Below are 17,348 nucleotides of genomic sequence, written 5' to 3'. Positions count from 1 at the left end.
GCAAACTGAAAACAACTTTGGCGAACGACGGATCTCTCGGAGGTTTTCGATTAGGATTCAATCCCCTCCGGTTTAGATAAAACCGAACCTACCCTAGGTAGGGCGATGTAACTGCAATTTGCAATAGAGGAAGCACTCAGACACGCTAGACAGAAAGGTTACAAACGCATAGGCTTTAGTTAAGCTGCTTTTGAAGCCAGTAAACAAAAAGTAAAAACCAGAAATAAAAAAGTAGAAACCAGAAGCTGCTTGTCAGAAGCAGCTACTTTTAGTTATTGCAGATCCTGTTTTTTGTTGGTTTTCTACTTTCTAAAATAGCGAAATGAAACTAGAGAACAATTGCAGGTTTCAAGAAAATGAAAAAATAGAGACACGTGTAAGTTTTATGCTTGTTTAAATTAAACAGCATACACCTTTTTCACAACCCACAATCTATTGCAGCTTTTACACAGTCCACAACTTACAATAGCTTTTCCTCGAACGACAGCTGAACCAAAAACACACACACACTTAACCAAACTTACGACACCAAATGGGTGGACAGAACTAGGTCATAACTTCCAAGACCTGGATTTACAAGAGGGGCAGTCCAAACTTCAAATTTCCCACTTCTTGAGCTCCATACCATCAGGAGGGCTCGCTTCCACCGTCTTTGATCCAACATCTTTCCAATTGGTTGAGAGAACGGTACCATTAGATTCCCTCTGCAGGAACAGCAAGGGTACGTGAGTATAGACATAAAATATAGTTGGTTCCAAATGCGTTATTAGCTGGGCCAACGATCACGTACGAATGACTTGTCCATGGCCCTCCGCATATCTTCATCAGCATCCTTGTAGATATCACGGAAGAACTTGTTCAATGCAGCATCACCTTCAAGTTTTTCTTCCTTCTCCTGTTGCCGACACAAACACCGTTCATATTTGAGAAACCCAAGTTGCTGAAGTAAAAGTGATGCCTAAAAGTGGGCATCTTGATCAAACCTCCTTTTTTACTTCAGCTTCCAGTTTATCCCAGTCCTTTTTTGACTTTGAAGATGGGTATGAAGGTCTTGGGGCTGTTTCAGCTGCAGAATATATATACAAATAAAATGTGTCTATAAGAAATGCAAGACCGTTCAATGAAGAAATAATCCAGATTGTTAATTGGTCAATATCATCTACAGAAATCTGTTCATCTCAAATATAGATCATGTAAAGACCATCCATGAACCACAAAAGGGATTCCGTACAAAACTATGTGCACAACCATTACACTCAAATTAGTAGCCTCACTCCAGTGAAAGGGCCTCTACCTGAGTTGGTTAGATGGTCTGAGTAGCACTCCTCAAGTCTTATGTTCGACTTGGCGATCCATCAGCTTGACGTCAAGAATGCCTTCCTCCACGACACTCTAACGGAGACAGTCTACTTCAGCCAACCCACCGACTTCATCGACGCCGCTCGCCCGGTTCTGGTCTGTCGGCTGAAGCGCTCCCTGTACGGCCTCAAGCAGGCGCCACGGGCTTGGTACAGCCGCTTCGCCTTCTACTTGGCCTCCATCGGCTCCGTCGAGACCAAGTTAGACACATCCCTCTTCATCTACTCGCGCGGCGACGACACCGTCTACCTCCTGCTCTATGTCAACGACATTGTGCTCACGACATCCACCACCGACCTTCTACAACGCATGATCGTCGCCCTTCAGCGGGAGTTCATGATGAAGGATCTAGGGCCCCTTCACCACTTCCTCGGCATCATCGCCGAGCGCCGGCCTCAGGGTCTCTTCCTCCACCAGCGCCAGTACGTCATCGACATCCTAGAGCGAGCTGACATGTCCGACTGCAAGCCCTGCTCCACGCCTCTCTAAGGATAGCAGGCCCCTGGTCGCCGACACGATGTCCTACCGGAGCTTGGTCGGTGCCCTCCAGTACCCGACCTTCTTCAGGCCCGTCATCGCCTACGTCGTTCAGTGGGTGTGCCTGCATATGCACACCCAACGGGAGCCACATCTCACCGCTCTCATGCAGATTCTACGCTACGTCTGTGGCTCCCTCGACTACAGCCTCCTACTTTGACCCTCCCCGATGTTGGAGCTTGTGGTCTACACTGACGCTGACTGGGTTGGTTGTCCCGACACGCGCCGCTCTACTTCTGGTTATGTCGTATTCTTGGGCGCCAACCTCGTCTCCTGGGCCGCCAAGCGCCAGCCTGTCGTCTCTCGCTCCAGCGCTGAAGCCGAGTACCGCAGTACCGCACTGTGGCCAACGGCGTGGCCGAGGCCTCCTGGCTGCGCCAGCTTCTCCAGAAGCTCCACAGCCCCCTCTAGCATGCCGCCCTCGTCTACTGCGACAACATCAGCACGGTCTATCTCTCCTCCAATTCCGTGCAGCATCAGCGCACGAAGCACGTGGAGATCGACCGGCACTTCGTCCGCGAGCATGTCGCCGCTGGTGACGTTCGGGTCCTCATAATCCCCACCACGTTGCAGTTCGCCGACATCTTCACCAAGGGGCTGTTGTCGAGTGTTTTCATCGAGTTTCGCTCTCGTCTCAACATCTATACATGATAGAGTTGAAACTACAGGGGGGTGTTAGAGTGTTGTTTACGTTACTGTGTATGTCTCCATTGTAATGGGCCTTGGCCCACATCACTTAGCCATATATATACACTCCCAACCCTGATTAGGGTTAGGGTTTCATTCTCCAACTTAAATCATAAGCAGCAACATGCCTATGTTGATTCTGTTGGCAAACCAATACTTGAAATGGCTGAATTAGGGCAAAGGATATGAACAATCTATGATACACATTTACCATAATTTCTGTAATACTCCCTTCGTCCCAAAATACTATTCGTTTTAGCTCCAACTTTTTATGTCTATATTCCAACGAATGATGATATAAATGTTTTCCCGATTAACATAGAACCACATCAAGGTTCAGCTTTGAGCCCTTATTTATTTGCCTTAGTGATAGATGAGGTCACGAGGGATATACAAGGAGATATCCCTTGGTGTATGCTTTTCGCTGGCGATGTAGTTCTAATAGATAAGCCGGGAAGGAGTAAATAGAAAGCTAGAGTTATGGCGTCAGACCCTAAAGTCAAAAGGATTTAGAATTAGCAGGACCAAAACCGAATATATGAGATGTGAATTTGGTACTACAATTAGTGAGGCCATTGGAGATGTAAGTTTGGGAGGCCAGGTAGTACCAAAGAAGGACACCTTCCATTATTTGAGATCGATGCTTCAGAGAGATGGTGATATTGATAAAGATGTTAGCCATAGAATCAAAGCGGGGTGGATGAAATGGCATCAAGCATCGGGAGTCCTAGGCGACAAGAGAGTGCCACAGAAGTTGAAAGGCAAGTTCTATAGGACAGCGATTAGACCTGCTATGTTATATAGGGCTGAGTGTTGGCCTACTAAGAGACGACATATACAACAACTAAGTGTCGCAGAGATGTGTATGTTGCGTTGGATATATGGGCACACAAGATTGGACCAAGAGAGAAACGATGACATACGCGATCGGCTAGGAGTAGCGCCAATTGAAAAAAAGCTTATTCAACACCGGTTGAGATGGTTTGGTCATGTCCACCGAAGACCCCCAGAGGCACCGATGCATAGAGGCATCATAAGACGGGACAATAATGTGAAGAGAGGTAAAGGTCGACCAAACTTGACATGGGAGGAGGCAATCAAAAGGGACTTGAAGGAATGGAATATCCCAATGGAGTTATGTTTGGATAGAAGTGCTTGGAAAGAAGCTATCCACGTGCCCGAACCGTGATTAGGCCTTTTTTCTTTTAGTGCTCTCAAAAGTTTTTGGGAACGTATCTCGTGCTCACGCGATGTTCATGCTCATGTGAGCACTTTAAATCGTGAGTGTTCCTTCTTAATCCAACGATTAGTGCTTTTTATTCACTTAAGCCCTCCCACCTCAACGATGAGTGTTCCTGGCCAGCAGCCTGATCCTTGGATTAAGAAGGAACACTCACGATTTAAAGTGCTCACATGAGCACGGACGTCGCGTGAGCACGAGATACGTTCCCAAAGTTTTTTCCCCTTTCCCTCTCTTTCTCCTTTTGGTGACATCTTGTTGGGTTTCAACTCTAGCCTACCCTAACTTGCTTGGGACTAAAAGGCTATGTTGTTGTTGTTGTTGATTCAATCGAATGATGATGAATTTAGGCACATATATAAAACACATACATCAAGTATTGTATGAATCTAGCAATTAACTAAAACGAATTTTAATATGGAACAGAGGGAGTATGTCACAATAATGAATTAGCGGAGAACATCGACCGTCTGAAACACCATTGACCGTAATTTCTCTAATATGCCATAGTAATGATATCATGTATGTTGGTATGTCTAAGTCCTTTTGAACGATGATATGGTACATCATTGACCATAATTTCCCTAATATGCCGTAGTAATGAATATCATGTACTCCCTACGTTCCTAACAGTTCCAAATTACAATATTCAATGTTTTGGGTTTCCAGATACATGGATTTTGTTACGCATTTAGATATACACTATCTCTAGATACATAATAAAATCAATGTATTTAGGAAAACGTCTTATAATTTGGAATGGAGGGAGTATGTTAGAATGTCAAGTCCTTTTCAATGGCGATATCATCATTCATACATCCAGTCCATTCCATTAATCTAACTGCATCTAACTGCACCACCATTCTGATATCTACTCTTATAAACTTCAGGGTTCAGGCACGAAACTAGTTTCAACTTTCAAGGGCAGTGTCCACACTAATCTAAGGTAGGGAAATGATATGGAACTGAGCAAAGGAAGGGTAAAGAGGTAGAAATACTTAAAATACTCCATACAAAAACATACAGCAAACCACAAGATTGTCAGAGAAACTAAAGAAAATTCCGAATTATGGCCTATGTTTTGACCCATCTCCAGGATGACCTATCAGTAAATCATGACCACAGTTTCCTAACTATAGATTCGGACATAATGAGTGGCAATAGTTCTAAAAGATATTACCTGGCGTGCTTATCTTCTGGGGAATAGCCTTTGGTCTTCCACTATAATCCAGGGTTGTCCATGTCACCTGCTCAGCTTTTGCAAGGCGTATTTCGACCTTGGTGGATAAAACTTGATACTTGCATTTCTCAGGGATAATCTGATTTCCAACGATATAAAAACATTTATTAACACGTAAATAAACGATATTCAGTAAGCTAATCAGATAACTACAAATAGTCCAGAAACATAATTGTATTGGCACTACTAATTTAGGGGTTGTTTGGTTTCCTACCTAAGGCACTACAATCTGCCTAAGCTTAGTCGCTCGAATTGAAGAACTAACCTTAGGTAGAAAAGTTAGCCACATTGTGGCGCCTTAGACAACAAACCAAACAGCCCCTTAGTTTTCACGAACTTCCGAAAGATCATTTTGAAACCTATATATATAAATTTTATACTAGCATTCAAAACTATTTACCAAGTGAAGAGCCAAAAACAAGTCAACAAGTGTCGTTGAAGCAATTTTTGGAGTTCACGAATTTAAGTCATCATATGCTTATAAAAATTGATGAAATTATCGAAAAAATGTATTGACTGCATTATACATGAAGAAAAAAAAGACAGTGATGTGTATAAACCCAATCTTTGAATGAAACGCTATTATGTGTTATTAGCTAACCATTTTAGCTAAATCACAAAAAATTCAGGTTGTTGAACTTCACGGCGTATAATATTAACCACAAACATCCACAATTGAGCACATGGCCTGCTAAATACTTTTAAATTAACAAAAACAACATCTTGCTTTAAAACTCCATTGCCTGTGTTTATAAAGTTGAAAAAAGGTAAAATGAAGCTTATATGTGGCTTTATTTTGTTTCTAAGGTTATTGTGAAAGGGCCTCTAGCTGAGTTGGTTAGGTGCCTTGATAGAACTCGAGTTCGACTCTCCATGGGAGTGAATTTTAGACTGAAGTTAAAAAAAATCCTCTCGTTTCTCCCACAACAAGAACAAGGCTAAGGCCTAGTCCTAGTCGTTCTCACATGAGCTATGGTGCCGCTGTGTACGGGTAGAGCAAAGGTTCGAGGGTTTTCTCGACCTGCGTAAGGTCCCATTAATACAATGCTCAGGCAGGTCGAGTTTCTAAGGTTATTTAAATTTTCCACTCTTGATCCTTTGGTCAAGGTTCAGCAGCTAGAAGTCATAAATAAATTTCTATTTTGTATCTGACCCTTGTCTTGAAGGCAAGGTGCTAACTATAGGTTACACAGTGTAACTTACACCATTGTAACAGAACACAAGTACTAGTAAAAACATCAAAATAACAAGGAGAGTGGTTACCTTAGAAAACAGACGGGGCTGAAAATGGTACGGTTCTTCACCAGGTACTTCAATGGATACACTCAACTAAAATGAGAAACAAGATTAGTGAATACAGTAAAAAAGACAAAGATGAAAGAACAATGATAATAATGAGCAAAACACACCATCTGATCACCAAAATCAATGACTACACTATCAGCAGGAACACCCTTAGCATATATTGTGAGGACCACTTCTGTGGCACTGTTGTAGTAGTCATGCCTGCATCACAAATTATTTAGGAGAAAACTTTAGCAAAAAGCTAGCAACTCATGCTTGACATTAATTTCAGTAAGAGAGAAGCATTTTTCTTTCCTCCTTGTATGGCTCCACAAACAAGAATATGCTTATCAGTAAACAGATCTGTACTGGGACAAAATAAAGTGGTTTGATTACATAGCATTCAATCTGAGCTAGGTGGTTCAAAGAGTTCTAGGAATTTACCCTAATTACCTATATTTAGGTTTGCTTGGGGGTTCTACCACTGGCGGTGTATTATCCATATTTGCGACATCCTCCTTGTCCTCAACAGTAGCAGCTACAGGAGCCTCGACATTCTTTGCTGGTGCCTGGCTAGATTCCTCTGGACACAAACCAAATGACAGGGCAGATAGTATGGGACGACTAAACTGAAAAAAAAAATCATTCTCCAGTCTACAAGGCTGCTGCGAACATTTATCAGGCAACGCAGCTAAGTGGACATAAATAGTCAGAAAATAGCATGTGGCACACTGCATACCCAATCCCCCCACCCACCCCCCCACCCCACCCACACACACACCACATACCCCCACACATACTGTTGTATTATATACTAACTTCTGAAGTTAATTTTGCTCACCAGCAATGCACTCATCACATTCCTTCAATAGACGGGTAAACCTTGAATCGCCTGGTGCATAGGAAGAACCTAACTCAAGAGCAGCCTTTGCAGTTTGGTATTCTTCAAGCTTAATGCATGCAGCACTGTAAACAATAAATTACTTATTACATAGATAAAATGTAGCAGAGGGGATTATGGAAGTGTTCATGTATAACTTTAATTGAAAAATGAAGAGTAACGCTAACCCTTTCCGGTAGTAGGCTTTATGCATTGTAGGATCAAGACCAATTGCTTTGTTAGCATCTGCCACAGCCTCTGCAAGTTTAGTTAATTCCTTTAGTGTGATACATTTATTCTGTTTAAAAACAAATATGGAAGCCAATGATGGTAGTATGAGTTGTTAGACTGTGTCTATTGTATGGCTGACTGTGTGTTTAAGTTTTATGGGCCTAGAGCCCAGCTTATGTACAGCCCATTAGAGTTAGGGGGGGAAACCTCAGTAGTAGCTGATATATATGTAATCTTATCCATCAATCAATCCATCTATTCCACCCTAACATGGTATCAGATAGCCTATTCCCCTTCCCCTAGCCGCCAGCCTCCCTGGGCAGCCGCTACCATGGCTGGTGACTCCCCTCTCCTCGTCGACGCCCCTGGGACTTCTCCTTTCCCGGTCAGAGCTATGCCTCCACCGCGGCCTCTGCTCCTATCTTTTTCCTGTCGTCTGGCTCCATGCCTCTAGTTGTGCGGCCTTCTGGCGCACCGTCGGCGGACCCGGCACCCTGCAGCACCACCCCTCCCACCTCTACAGTCTACACCACACTTGGGCACCTAGCCTTATATCTCATACCGCCTACGGACCTCCATCGACTGCTGACTGTTCCCCCTTGACGCTGTCACTGCTCACTCCACCCACTCTATCTCGCTTGTCGTTGCCAAGGCGGCGGTGACTACTGCCCTTACCTGAAAGCAGGAGTGTGTTGCTGCTGATGCCCTCGCCCGTTTGCTTGCAGATGTTCAGGGCTAATTGGGTGGTCCCTCTAGTGCAGACCCACCTTGGAGTACTAGCTGGTAGAGTCCCACGTGACTTATGAGGTTGTTGTCATCGCCAACCTCCACGCGCAGGCGGTGTGTCTAGAACATTTGGTCCCTAGTTTCAATCGTCCTCGATCCGGCTTATAATATGTATGTAGCTGTTTGGTTGTCCAGATTATATGAATGCGGGTTATTGATCTTTGAGACAAGGCAACAATACCCTTGTTTGTGTTTTCTTTTTTATAGTTATGGCATGTTGCTTTGAACGCAGAAAATTGAAATTGAATTGTAAACAATGTAGTTCCTGTAGCTGATGATGGACATGCAACATGTTGCGTGTGGTGGTTGCACAGCTGGGCGCCAATTTCGTGGGCACCTTCATCCTCATCTTCTTCGCGACAGCGGCGCAGATCGTCAACCAGAAGTACGGTGGCGCGATCAGCCCTTCAGCCCTGATGCTAGGCACGCTGGCGAGGACCACCATGTGCAAGACGGTGAAGCTCAAGGACAAGAACGATGAGATGCCGCGCAGCTTCCGCCGCTGACGCGCATGGGCACGACGCATTGCCTAGACTGTCATCCATGGAGGTGAGTTGAGGCAGGGAAGGGTTTGGGGGAGGACCGAAGGAGAAGCCTGTGTTGGGGGAAGGAAGGTTGTGTGCGTGCGTTGGGGGGGAAAAGAATGGTAAACGTTGTAATTTTATGAACATAAACATTGGTAGTGGGTCTTTTGCCAAAAATAATCTCAAATAAGCTACTCTTGAGGAGATTATGAGATTATTATAATCTAGGCTTTAGATTATATAATCTAGACGTATAATCTAGGTGTTTGTTTACGCACTAGATCATTTACACTGGATTATATAATCCGGACATATTATAATCCGGAACAAACAGGGCCTAACCTTGTGGATCCCTCTAGTCCACCACCTTTGTTTTTTCACATGTAGGTTCACCCACACTACTCCTGTATACGGCCCATGTGCCCTCGAATTCCCCTAGGCTATCCTGTCATTCCCAATCAAGTCGTGTGCCACCTCGTCAGCCCTAACCAAACCACCGGTGACCCCAACGGTACCGACTTCGACCCTGACTTCCCTGACCACGACCTCATCGACGGTGCCCTTGCAGCGCCGACCACTTCCCACTGCAACAACCTTGTGCATGTCTATCATCGACGTGCCCGAGCGGGTGCACCGCCTTGCTCCCAGGCTTAGCTAGACATCTATCATCCTCCTCTTTTTCACCATGACCCTCACCACATCCACCAGATGATGATTCGACAAGCCATTGGGGTTCTTCACCCTGTCATTCGCCTTGTACTCTCCACGACATCCTCTTTGTCTGTCTCCCCAATGTTGTCTTATGTTCATAGCACCCTCACCAATCTTCACTAGCGTCACGTTATGGAGTACAAGGCCCTCCTTGCCAACCATATCTAGGACTTGTGCCACATCCACAAAGTGGCAATGTGGTGACTGACAAGCGGATTTGGACATATAAGAGGAAGGTGGATGGGTTCCCTGGACAGGTACAAGACTCGTTGGGTTCTCCGAGGCTCCACTCAGCACCCTGGAGCTAACTATGATGAGACGTTTAGTCCAATGGTGAAGCCTTCTACCGTCTGTGCCGTTCTCTCACTATTCGTATCCCATTCTTGGCTTGTCTAGATGAACGTCAAGAATGTGTTCCTCCTGGGACTCTTATAGAGACCATCTATTGCTGCTAGCCCACCGATGATATGGTCTGCAAGCTCAACAAGTCCCTCTATGGTCCGAAGCAGGCCCCCAGAGCTTGATACAACAGATTTGTCGCTTATTTGCTCTGAGTGAGATCCGTTGAGGCTAAGTAAGACATCTTTGTTCATCTACCGATGTGGCAGTGACACTGTGTACCTCCTCTTGTATGTTGATGACATTGTCCTCACTGCCTCTTCTTCGAGTCTCCTATCCTACATTGGATCATCATAGCCCTTCAACATGAGTTCGCGATAAAGAATCTGAATCTGGGTTCTCACCACTTGCTAGGGATTGTTGTCGAGCTTCACTCGAATGGTTTGTATCTTCACCAGCGTCAGTACACCCTAGATATCTTGGCGCGCGCTGGTATATGATGGATTACAAGCCATGTGCGACCCCGATGGACATGCATATAAAAGTCTCTGATGATGGTTCCCCTGTCAACAACCCCCCTACATACTAGAGAGACAGAGCATTTTCAACGCTCTTCAGTACTTTACTTTCACTAGGCCCGACATCGTATATGCAATCTAGCATGTTCGTCTCTACATGCATGACCCCGGAGAGCCACACCTGAGTAGGAATGGTAATTTAATCCGTGGATTTGGATATCTGTCGGATATCCGACCCGACGGATAATGATATGAATATGTTTTTTGACCCGCGGGTTAGACCCGTATCCGATCCGAGATAAAGTGGGCATGGATTTGGATATTAAATCTCACCCGCGGGTAATCCGTTGGATATCCGAAATTAACCATTAGTCCATTATTGCCAGGATGAACATGATTCTACTATCATTGACTAAAAAAATTCAAACACAGCTACTATAGCGCTAGCTCAAGTGCTCAACACTACACTCGGATCGGATCAATATTGATTGTCATGTATTTGTTTTCATGTTGAGACATGTAGACATGTATTTTTGTCATGTTGAGAATGTTGCTTGTTGAAGGACATGTATATTTGTTTAAATTTTTATGAAATTTTAAGTTGTGTATGATGTTGAATTAGGAAGAAATTTGATTAATTATGGTATTCAATTGCTGAAAATGGTTCTTTACCATATCCGATGGATATCCAATGGATATTCGAAACCCGATGGGCATGGATATGGATATCAATTTCTACCCGCGGATATAGTCATGGGTGGATATTATCTATGACCATGGATATGTCGGTGGGCGGATATTTTCAATATCCGATCCGAATCCGACCCGTTGCCATCCCTACACCTGAGCGTTGTCAAGCGGATCGTCTTTTACCTTTCGGGTATCGTCGACTACATGCTCCTTCGACACTCCACACATGAGTTGGTTGACCACACCGGCGTTGAGTGGTCAAGTGCCCAGGCACTCATCGATCTACCTCTGGCTATGCGATGTTCCTTAGGGACAACCTCATCTCCTATTCCTCCAAGCGTCAGCCCGTGATCTCCTGCTCTAGTGCTGAGGCTGAGTATCGGGTTGTTGCTAATGGAGTGGCTGAGGCGAGCTGGCTGCACCAACTCCTCTAGGAGCTTCATAGCCCCCTCACCAGGAGTACATTTGTCTACTACAACAACATCAGTCCCATCTACCTCTCTGTCAACCCTGTCTAGCACCAGTGCACGAAGCATGTTGAGATCGATCTTCATTTCGTTCAGGAGCACATTGCTATTAGGGTCGTTCATGCCCTGCACATCTCGATGACCTCGCAGTTTGCTAACATCTCCACTAAGAGACTTCCATCCTCAATGTTCACAGAGTTTCGCTCTAGCCTCAACATCTGTTATGGCTAGAGTTTCGTGTATGGGAGGTGTTAGACCGTGTGCTATTGTATGGTTGATTGTGTCCAAGTATTATGGGCCTAGAGCCTAGCAGATGTACAACCCATTAGGGTTATGGAGGAAACCTCGGTAGTGGCTGATATATATGTAATATTATCCATAAATTAATCCATCCATTCCACTCTAACATGAATAACACTACAAACTAAAAAGAAACTTCATGCAGACTTCCTTGTTACAACAAACAAAAAAAGTTGCAATGGCAACACCATGTAGTTTATTATTTTAGTAATTTGGTTATAATGATTCACATGTAACCGAAGCGAAACTTTACACACCACATCTTATTACTACCACACCATGCATTTCTTATGGTTACTACTGATTCAGACATAGCCAAACTTTGCATTATGTTTCTTATTGCAAACAAATACAATAATGACAGCAAATCAACATGTAGTTTCTTATTTTGGAAACTGCTGGTATGGATGCTGGTATGGATGTACAGTTAGGATGAGAGAGGAAACTAGAAGAAAACCAATGTTAAAGATGGTATACAACTATATAAAATATATAAAATAGGAGGCATTTTTTGGTCAAATTTAACTGCAGAATGTGGTCAGAATGAATTACTTGGCACTACAATCGTGCGCTAGCCTCTCTATCCGCTTCTCCCTCTCTCATGTGCCTCCGTCGCCAGCCATCGTGCGCTAGCCTCTCTCCCACCCGCCTTAGGTGACAAAGCAAGGCGGGGAGGACACCTTACCTCACTGGAGCGCCTTACCATCTAGGCGAAAATGCCTTAAAAACTATGTTCCAGAGACTCATACAACAAAATGACCTCACCCCATACTAAGACCAACAGAGATTAATACAATCTAAATCCTTCCAAATCACTGTGTCATCACAACTTCTTCAACATGCTGCTGAAACCCCTCAAGCCACCAATTGAGTTGTACTATTTCACATGTATACACACATTTCACCCGAAACTCTCGGAGCAACAACAAAAAAAAGCATAGCAATGAAGCAAGAAACAAGGGGTAACACATTACAAACCACATAAATGAAACTGGTAAGGAACTTGGGGCATACCTAAAAACATGCACAGCACCACGATAGTAGCGGACTAGGCGGATGCCTTACAACACACATTGCGACCCAACAATTAGGGAACTTTGGATAAAACGTATCACGCACCATTGTTATTAAAATGTCGTTTAAACATCGTTTAAACGTCGTTTAAGCGAGAAAACGTGATTAAAATTTGGAACGTCCGAGCGTTTTAGGTTTAGGGCGTAGAACGTCCGTTTCGAGCGTTTAAACGTCGTTTAAGTGTCCTAATAGCGTTTTAGGGTGTTTTACACGTTCTACCCGTCCTAGGCCTTTCTTGGGCCTTTAGCATTTTCTAGGTGGCCACTGGCCAGCGCTGGACGCACGCTGCGCTCCTCTCTCCTCTCCTCAGCCAATTGCCGCTCTCTGCCAACCGCTGTGGGGCTCAGCCGTGGAGGCACAACCGGCCGCCACCGCCGTCCTCCTCTTCTCCGTCGGCCAAGAACTGCGCCCACAGCAAACCTGCGGCCAAGACAAGAGACCTGCACTACACCCAACTGCCAAAGACAGGAGACCTACTCAACTGTGGAATCAATATTGGTGAGTACGTGAGTACTAATTTTGTGCAACCATATTGCCCAACAGTGAATCAATCATTCAATCTCTATTTGCTCAACCATATTGGTGAGTACTGATTCTATATTGGTTTGTGAACTCAACTTATGTATGAACTTATTCTATATTTGAATTTCTATGCCAAGTCTGAAAAGACGTTTCAACATTCGTTTAAATGTTACAAAGTTGGTTCATAACGTTTTACCGCTTTAATAACCATGTCACGCACACATCAAAGCGACAAGTAGGGCACTAAGAATATACATTGCAACGCACGGCTCAAAGCTATATCCCAAACATAAGGGCATGTACAATCCATTGAATATGGGTTCTCTTGCGAGGTTTTTAGGAGGTTAAATAAAAAAGTACCAGAGACAGTCTTCACAAAGAGACTGTCTCTATGTGACTCTCTATATATATTGTGTCTTCACTATATTTATAAACTAGAGGCTCAGGGTTGTATCGTACCATCTGTTAGCTGTCTCTTATATATAGAAACCCGATACAAGTGCTCAAAGTTGTACATGTCCTAATTAGCCATGGACATTTCACGCAATTTGAATCTTCATACTCCACAGTACACACAACATACAACAACGAACTAAACTCTGGCTAATCATATTCTCAACTCTAATCGGCCATTTCAGAAACACCAATCATCTAGTGCCCTCTTTGAAATTCAAATCGGATGATTCATCGCCCAAGTCTACACCAAAGGTCGACGTTGACCTCCCACACCCTACCCTAGAATCGCCACGAGCGAGCTCATTACAACAACAAAACAGTGAATCAAACTAGCCTTCTAAGGCCATCTCTAGTAGATCCCTTATTCATCTCCTATCTCATCTACTATTTCAAACTTCACTCTACAAATAGTATCGAATAGTGTTATCTACAGTGTCACGTCCCATATTTTACACGATCCGCCGAAGACGGCCTAAAAGCCGCACAACACTATACCAGACCCTTGCGGTTACATTCACACATGTTGGATTTATGGGCTTGACTCAATTTCAATTGAGAAATTCAATTAAATCTTAGGAAAATTATAAAAGCCCATGTGTGGCAAGGGAGATAGCTATTCGATCGCAACCTTATCGAATCACGATCGTATCGGATCGCGAGCTTATCGGTTCATGGACATGACCATATATAAGGCGTCTACCAACCATTGCCAGAGAACATCCCATCCCAACCTAAGTTAGGTTTTCGCCTCTGCTTACAGCTGTGACGCCATCGTAGTCCTCTTCATCCTAAGCATCGACGTGCATCTGCGATCGGGAGAGCAGGTCTCTGAAACCTATCGCCTTCGAGATTCTGCACCGGAAGAGGACGAATAAGGTTTTTGGGAAACGTCTTCACGTGACTGCTCGTGTTCTTCTCATCGACCCTGCTGCTTCGAATGACCCTGCTGCTTCGAAATTATCGATGTCTGATCAGTACGTATTATCTAATTTGACTTTATACTTCAGTTCATCTGTTATGGTAGAGATATACTTCAGTTCATCTGTTATGATAGAGATGTGCTGTATTTTTATAATTATATCGCTAGATAATAGGTTACTTGTGCACCTAGACTATTTATCGTTGATCATGATTTACATTCGGAATTGAATATGTAAAATGTCTAATTATTCAACAACACCCACGCTCGCTCGTCGAACTACTGTCCTCACACGTCAGCGCACAAGCAATCGAATCAGGTTGGGGGAGGGGGGGGGGGGAGGCACTGCCCGCACCAGTGTAGTTGCCGAGCTTGATGTGCGCCTGGGCGCGGTCGGCGTAGAGATCGGCAGTGGCGGGCCCGGCGTCGATGGCCTGCGTGTAGAGTTCGGCGGCCAGCTCGAAGTCGTCGTCGACGAAGGCCTCCTTGGCTTTGCTCTCCAGATCCGACGCGGCCATGGCGCTCCCTCCGGCTCTGGGCGTCTGCTGCCGACGCGACCAGACGATGACTTGAACGAGAGCAAACAGAATAATCGAGGTCACTCGTACGTGGCCACGTGGGCAGGGCAGGCGAAGGGATGGGGTTAACGGCGCAGCCTTTTGAATGGCCCGCGAGGTTCTAGAGAGTTCGATGAGTTAGAGGCCGAGGCTAGGGCGGGCCGGGGTTTAGCTGCATCATTTGCAGCTTGCGGATTGGGCTTCTTGTGCTTTTCTCTCTCTTTCTTTTTCTCTTTTGTGTGGGTCAAGTTGTCGGTCGTACTATGATTTTTGTTGCGAGAAAGGTTCGCGAGCCGCTAACTGATTGGTTGATTTGATTAGTTGGTGACTGTCGATTTGACTCTTATCTCTACTAATCCTTAAGGCAATAGTGTAGACTAGGCACAACCATACCCCCGCCTCCATCTCGACCGTCCGATTACCACATCAATCTCGCCTCCATCTCGACCGTCTGATTGCCTCGCTCTCGCTCTCGCTCCCGCAGCCGCAGCCGCAGCCGCAGCCACAGGCACCCGGCCATGCGAGCAGCCACCCCCGCACCCGTCTCCATCTCGCGCAGCCATGCCCCCCAACAACCACCCGTGTCCCGCCCCAAACCCCCGCTGCCATGCGCGCAACCGCCCCCGACCATGCGCGCAGCCTGGTGGGGCTCGGGCTCGGTGGCATGGTGGGCGCTGGCGTGTTCGTGACCACGGGCCGGCGCCGCCCGCCTCTACGCGGGGCCCGGGCTCGTCGTGTCCTACGCCATTGTCGGCCTCTGCGCGCTGCTCTTCGCCTTCTGCGTACGACTCCGTGGACATGGGCGACGGCGAGCTGGTGGTCCTCGACAGCCGCGGCGTGCTCCCTTGCTTCCTCATCATCTGCAAGGTCTAGCCGCCGCCGAGCCGACTCGGGACCTGACTGGAGCACTGACCGACCGTCGTGACCGCTAACCGCCATCGTTACTGTCCACGCTAATCGCTAGGCCTCTCTAGCATTGTTTTGGGACCCTGCTTTTCAGCAGTGTTAGCCTGTCAGGTGTGGATGAGCCACAGGAAATGGAGCCCGAGAGAGGGCTGATTTCTCTGTTGTGTGTCTGCATGCCGTTGTCGATGAGTTGCGCAGGATGCTGGATCCCGGGAAGCCATCTTTCACCCCCAGCAAAGGGAAGCCCAATTTGGTCATGTTCGTCGGCTTGTAGGGTCAGTATCGTTCATCTGCCTAATTGTTCGTTACATCTTATTCTTACATATAATGTCGAATTGCTTGTCTCCATTGATTGTGCAAAGTACCATACACACAGTAGAAGATGCATGTCTTCGTTCAGTGTTTATTTCCACACACCTGGAATGAAACAATAGAAGGTGTTTGTTTGATAAATCATTAGCAACAAATTATGTAGTTATTTCTTTTTCATGTTTAAATTGGGCGTATTTGTCACTGATGATTATATGTTTAAGGCCTTTATTTCAAAGGTTTGGGGCTGCCTATTTTTCGGGGGTGTTTGAATCTCGAAATGGTATAGAGAAGCATTCTCTTTTGCTTTCGCCTGTCCATTCAAACAGGTTATCTCTTCCAATCGCGTCGCTCTGCCATCCAATGTACCTTGGCCTTCTTTGCTTCTGCTCTGGTGCAATTTGCAGAGGACGGAAGAAGACTGAAAGCATCCGATCTCCCGGACGGCTCCCAACGAGATTCACGACTTCTCAATTCTCATCATCGTCCCTGTTTAAAGTGCTTTTGGCGCTACGCCCGGGTTCTCTTCTTCCTCCCGACGTCGCCGCTCGTCCATTTGCTCCCGTCGATCAATCTCTTCGTCTGTTTCCTTCCGTCGACCAAGGATCATGATTTTTTTCCAGCGCCAATAGGTTTCCGTGACACACGATTTGGCTGTATGCGTTGGCAACATCTTAGGGAGCCAGGCGATCGAAGAGGTTGGCCGTTGCCGGAGCGGGGCTCGTGTTGCATTTGTACTAGAACGAGACTTAAAGTATGCGTTGGTGTGTAAAGCTAGATATTATAACATCAGTGCAAGTGTGTAAAGCTAA

The 17,348-nt window shown here is 45.5% G+C and overlaps 2 protein-coding genes across 3 annotated transcripts; one reads left to right on the top strand and one right to left on the bottom strand.

Moving 5' to 3' along the window:
* Nucleotides 1-434: 434 nt before the first annotated feature.
* LOC103636097 (protein SGT1 homolog) lies at nt 435-15,361 on the bottom strand. Its single transcript, NM_001425482.1, has 10 exons — nt 15,120-15,361; nt 7,416-7,485; nt 7,189-7,313; nt 6,801-6,930; nt 6,473-6,569; nt 6,327-6,392; nt 5,004-5,142; nt 984-1,066; nt 791-895; nt 435-704 (listed from the first exon to the last, which is right to left on the bottom strand). The coding sequence occupies exons 1-10, from the start codon at nt 15,280-15,282 to the stop codon at nt 597-599; spliced, it is 1,086 nt and encodes a 361-aa protein (NP_001412411.1). The 5' UTR covers nt 15,283-15,361; the 3' UTR covers nt 435-596.
* LOC118473151 (aquaporin NIP3-1-like) lies at nt 7,712-10,899 on the top strand. Of its 2 annotated transcripts, none has more exons than XR_004852139.1 (2): nt 7,712-7,843; nt 8,507-10,899. XR_004852139.1 is itself a non-coding variant. In XM_035961846.1 (2 exons), exons 1-2 carry the CDS (start codon nt 7,790-7,792, stop codon nt 8,748-8,750), a joined length of 246 nt encoding a protein of 81 aa, XP_035817739.1. In that variant the 5' UTR covers nt 7,738-7,789; the 3' UTR covers nt 8,751-10,899. The 2 variants fall into 2 exon arrangements, 1 of the variants encoding a protein (XP_035817739.1); XM_035961846.1 differs by having other exon boundaries at nt 7,738-7,843; nt 8,559-10,899.
* Nucleotides 15,362-17,348: the final 1,987 nt, after the last annotated feature.

The sequence above is a fragment of the Zea mays genome, chromosome 8, assembly GCF_902167145.1.
Source record: "Zea mays cultivar B73 chromosome 8, Zm-B73-REFERENCE-NAM-5.0, whole genome shotgun sequence".
NCBI lineage: Eukaryota > Viridiplantae > Streptophyta > Magnoliopsida > Poales > Poaceae > Zea > Zea mays.
This window is presented reverse-complemented; position numbering and strand designations above follow the sequence as displayed.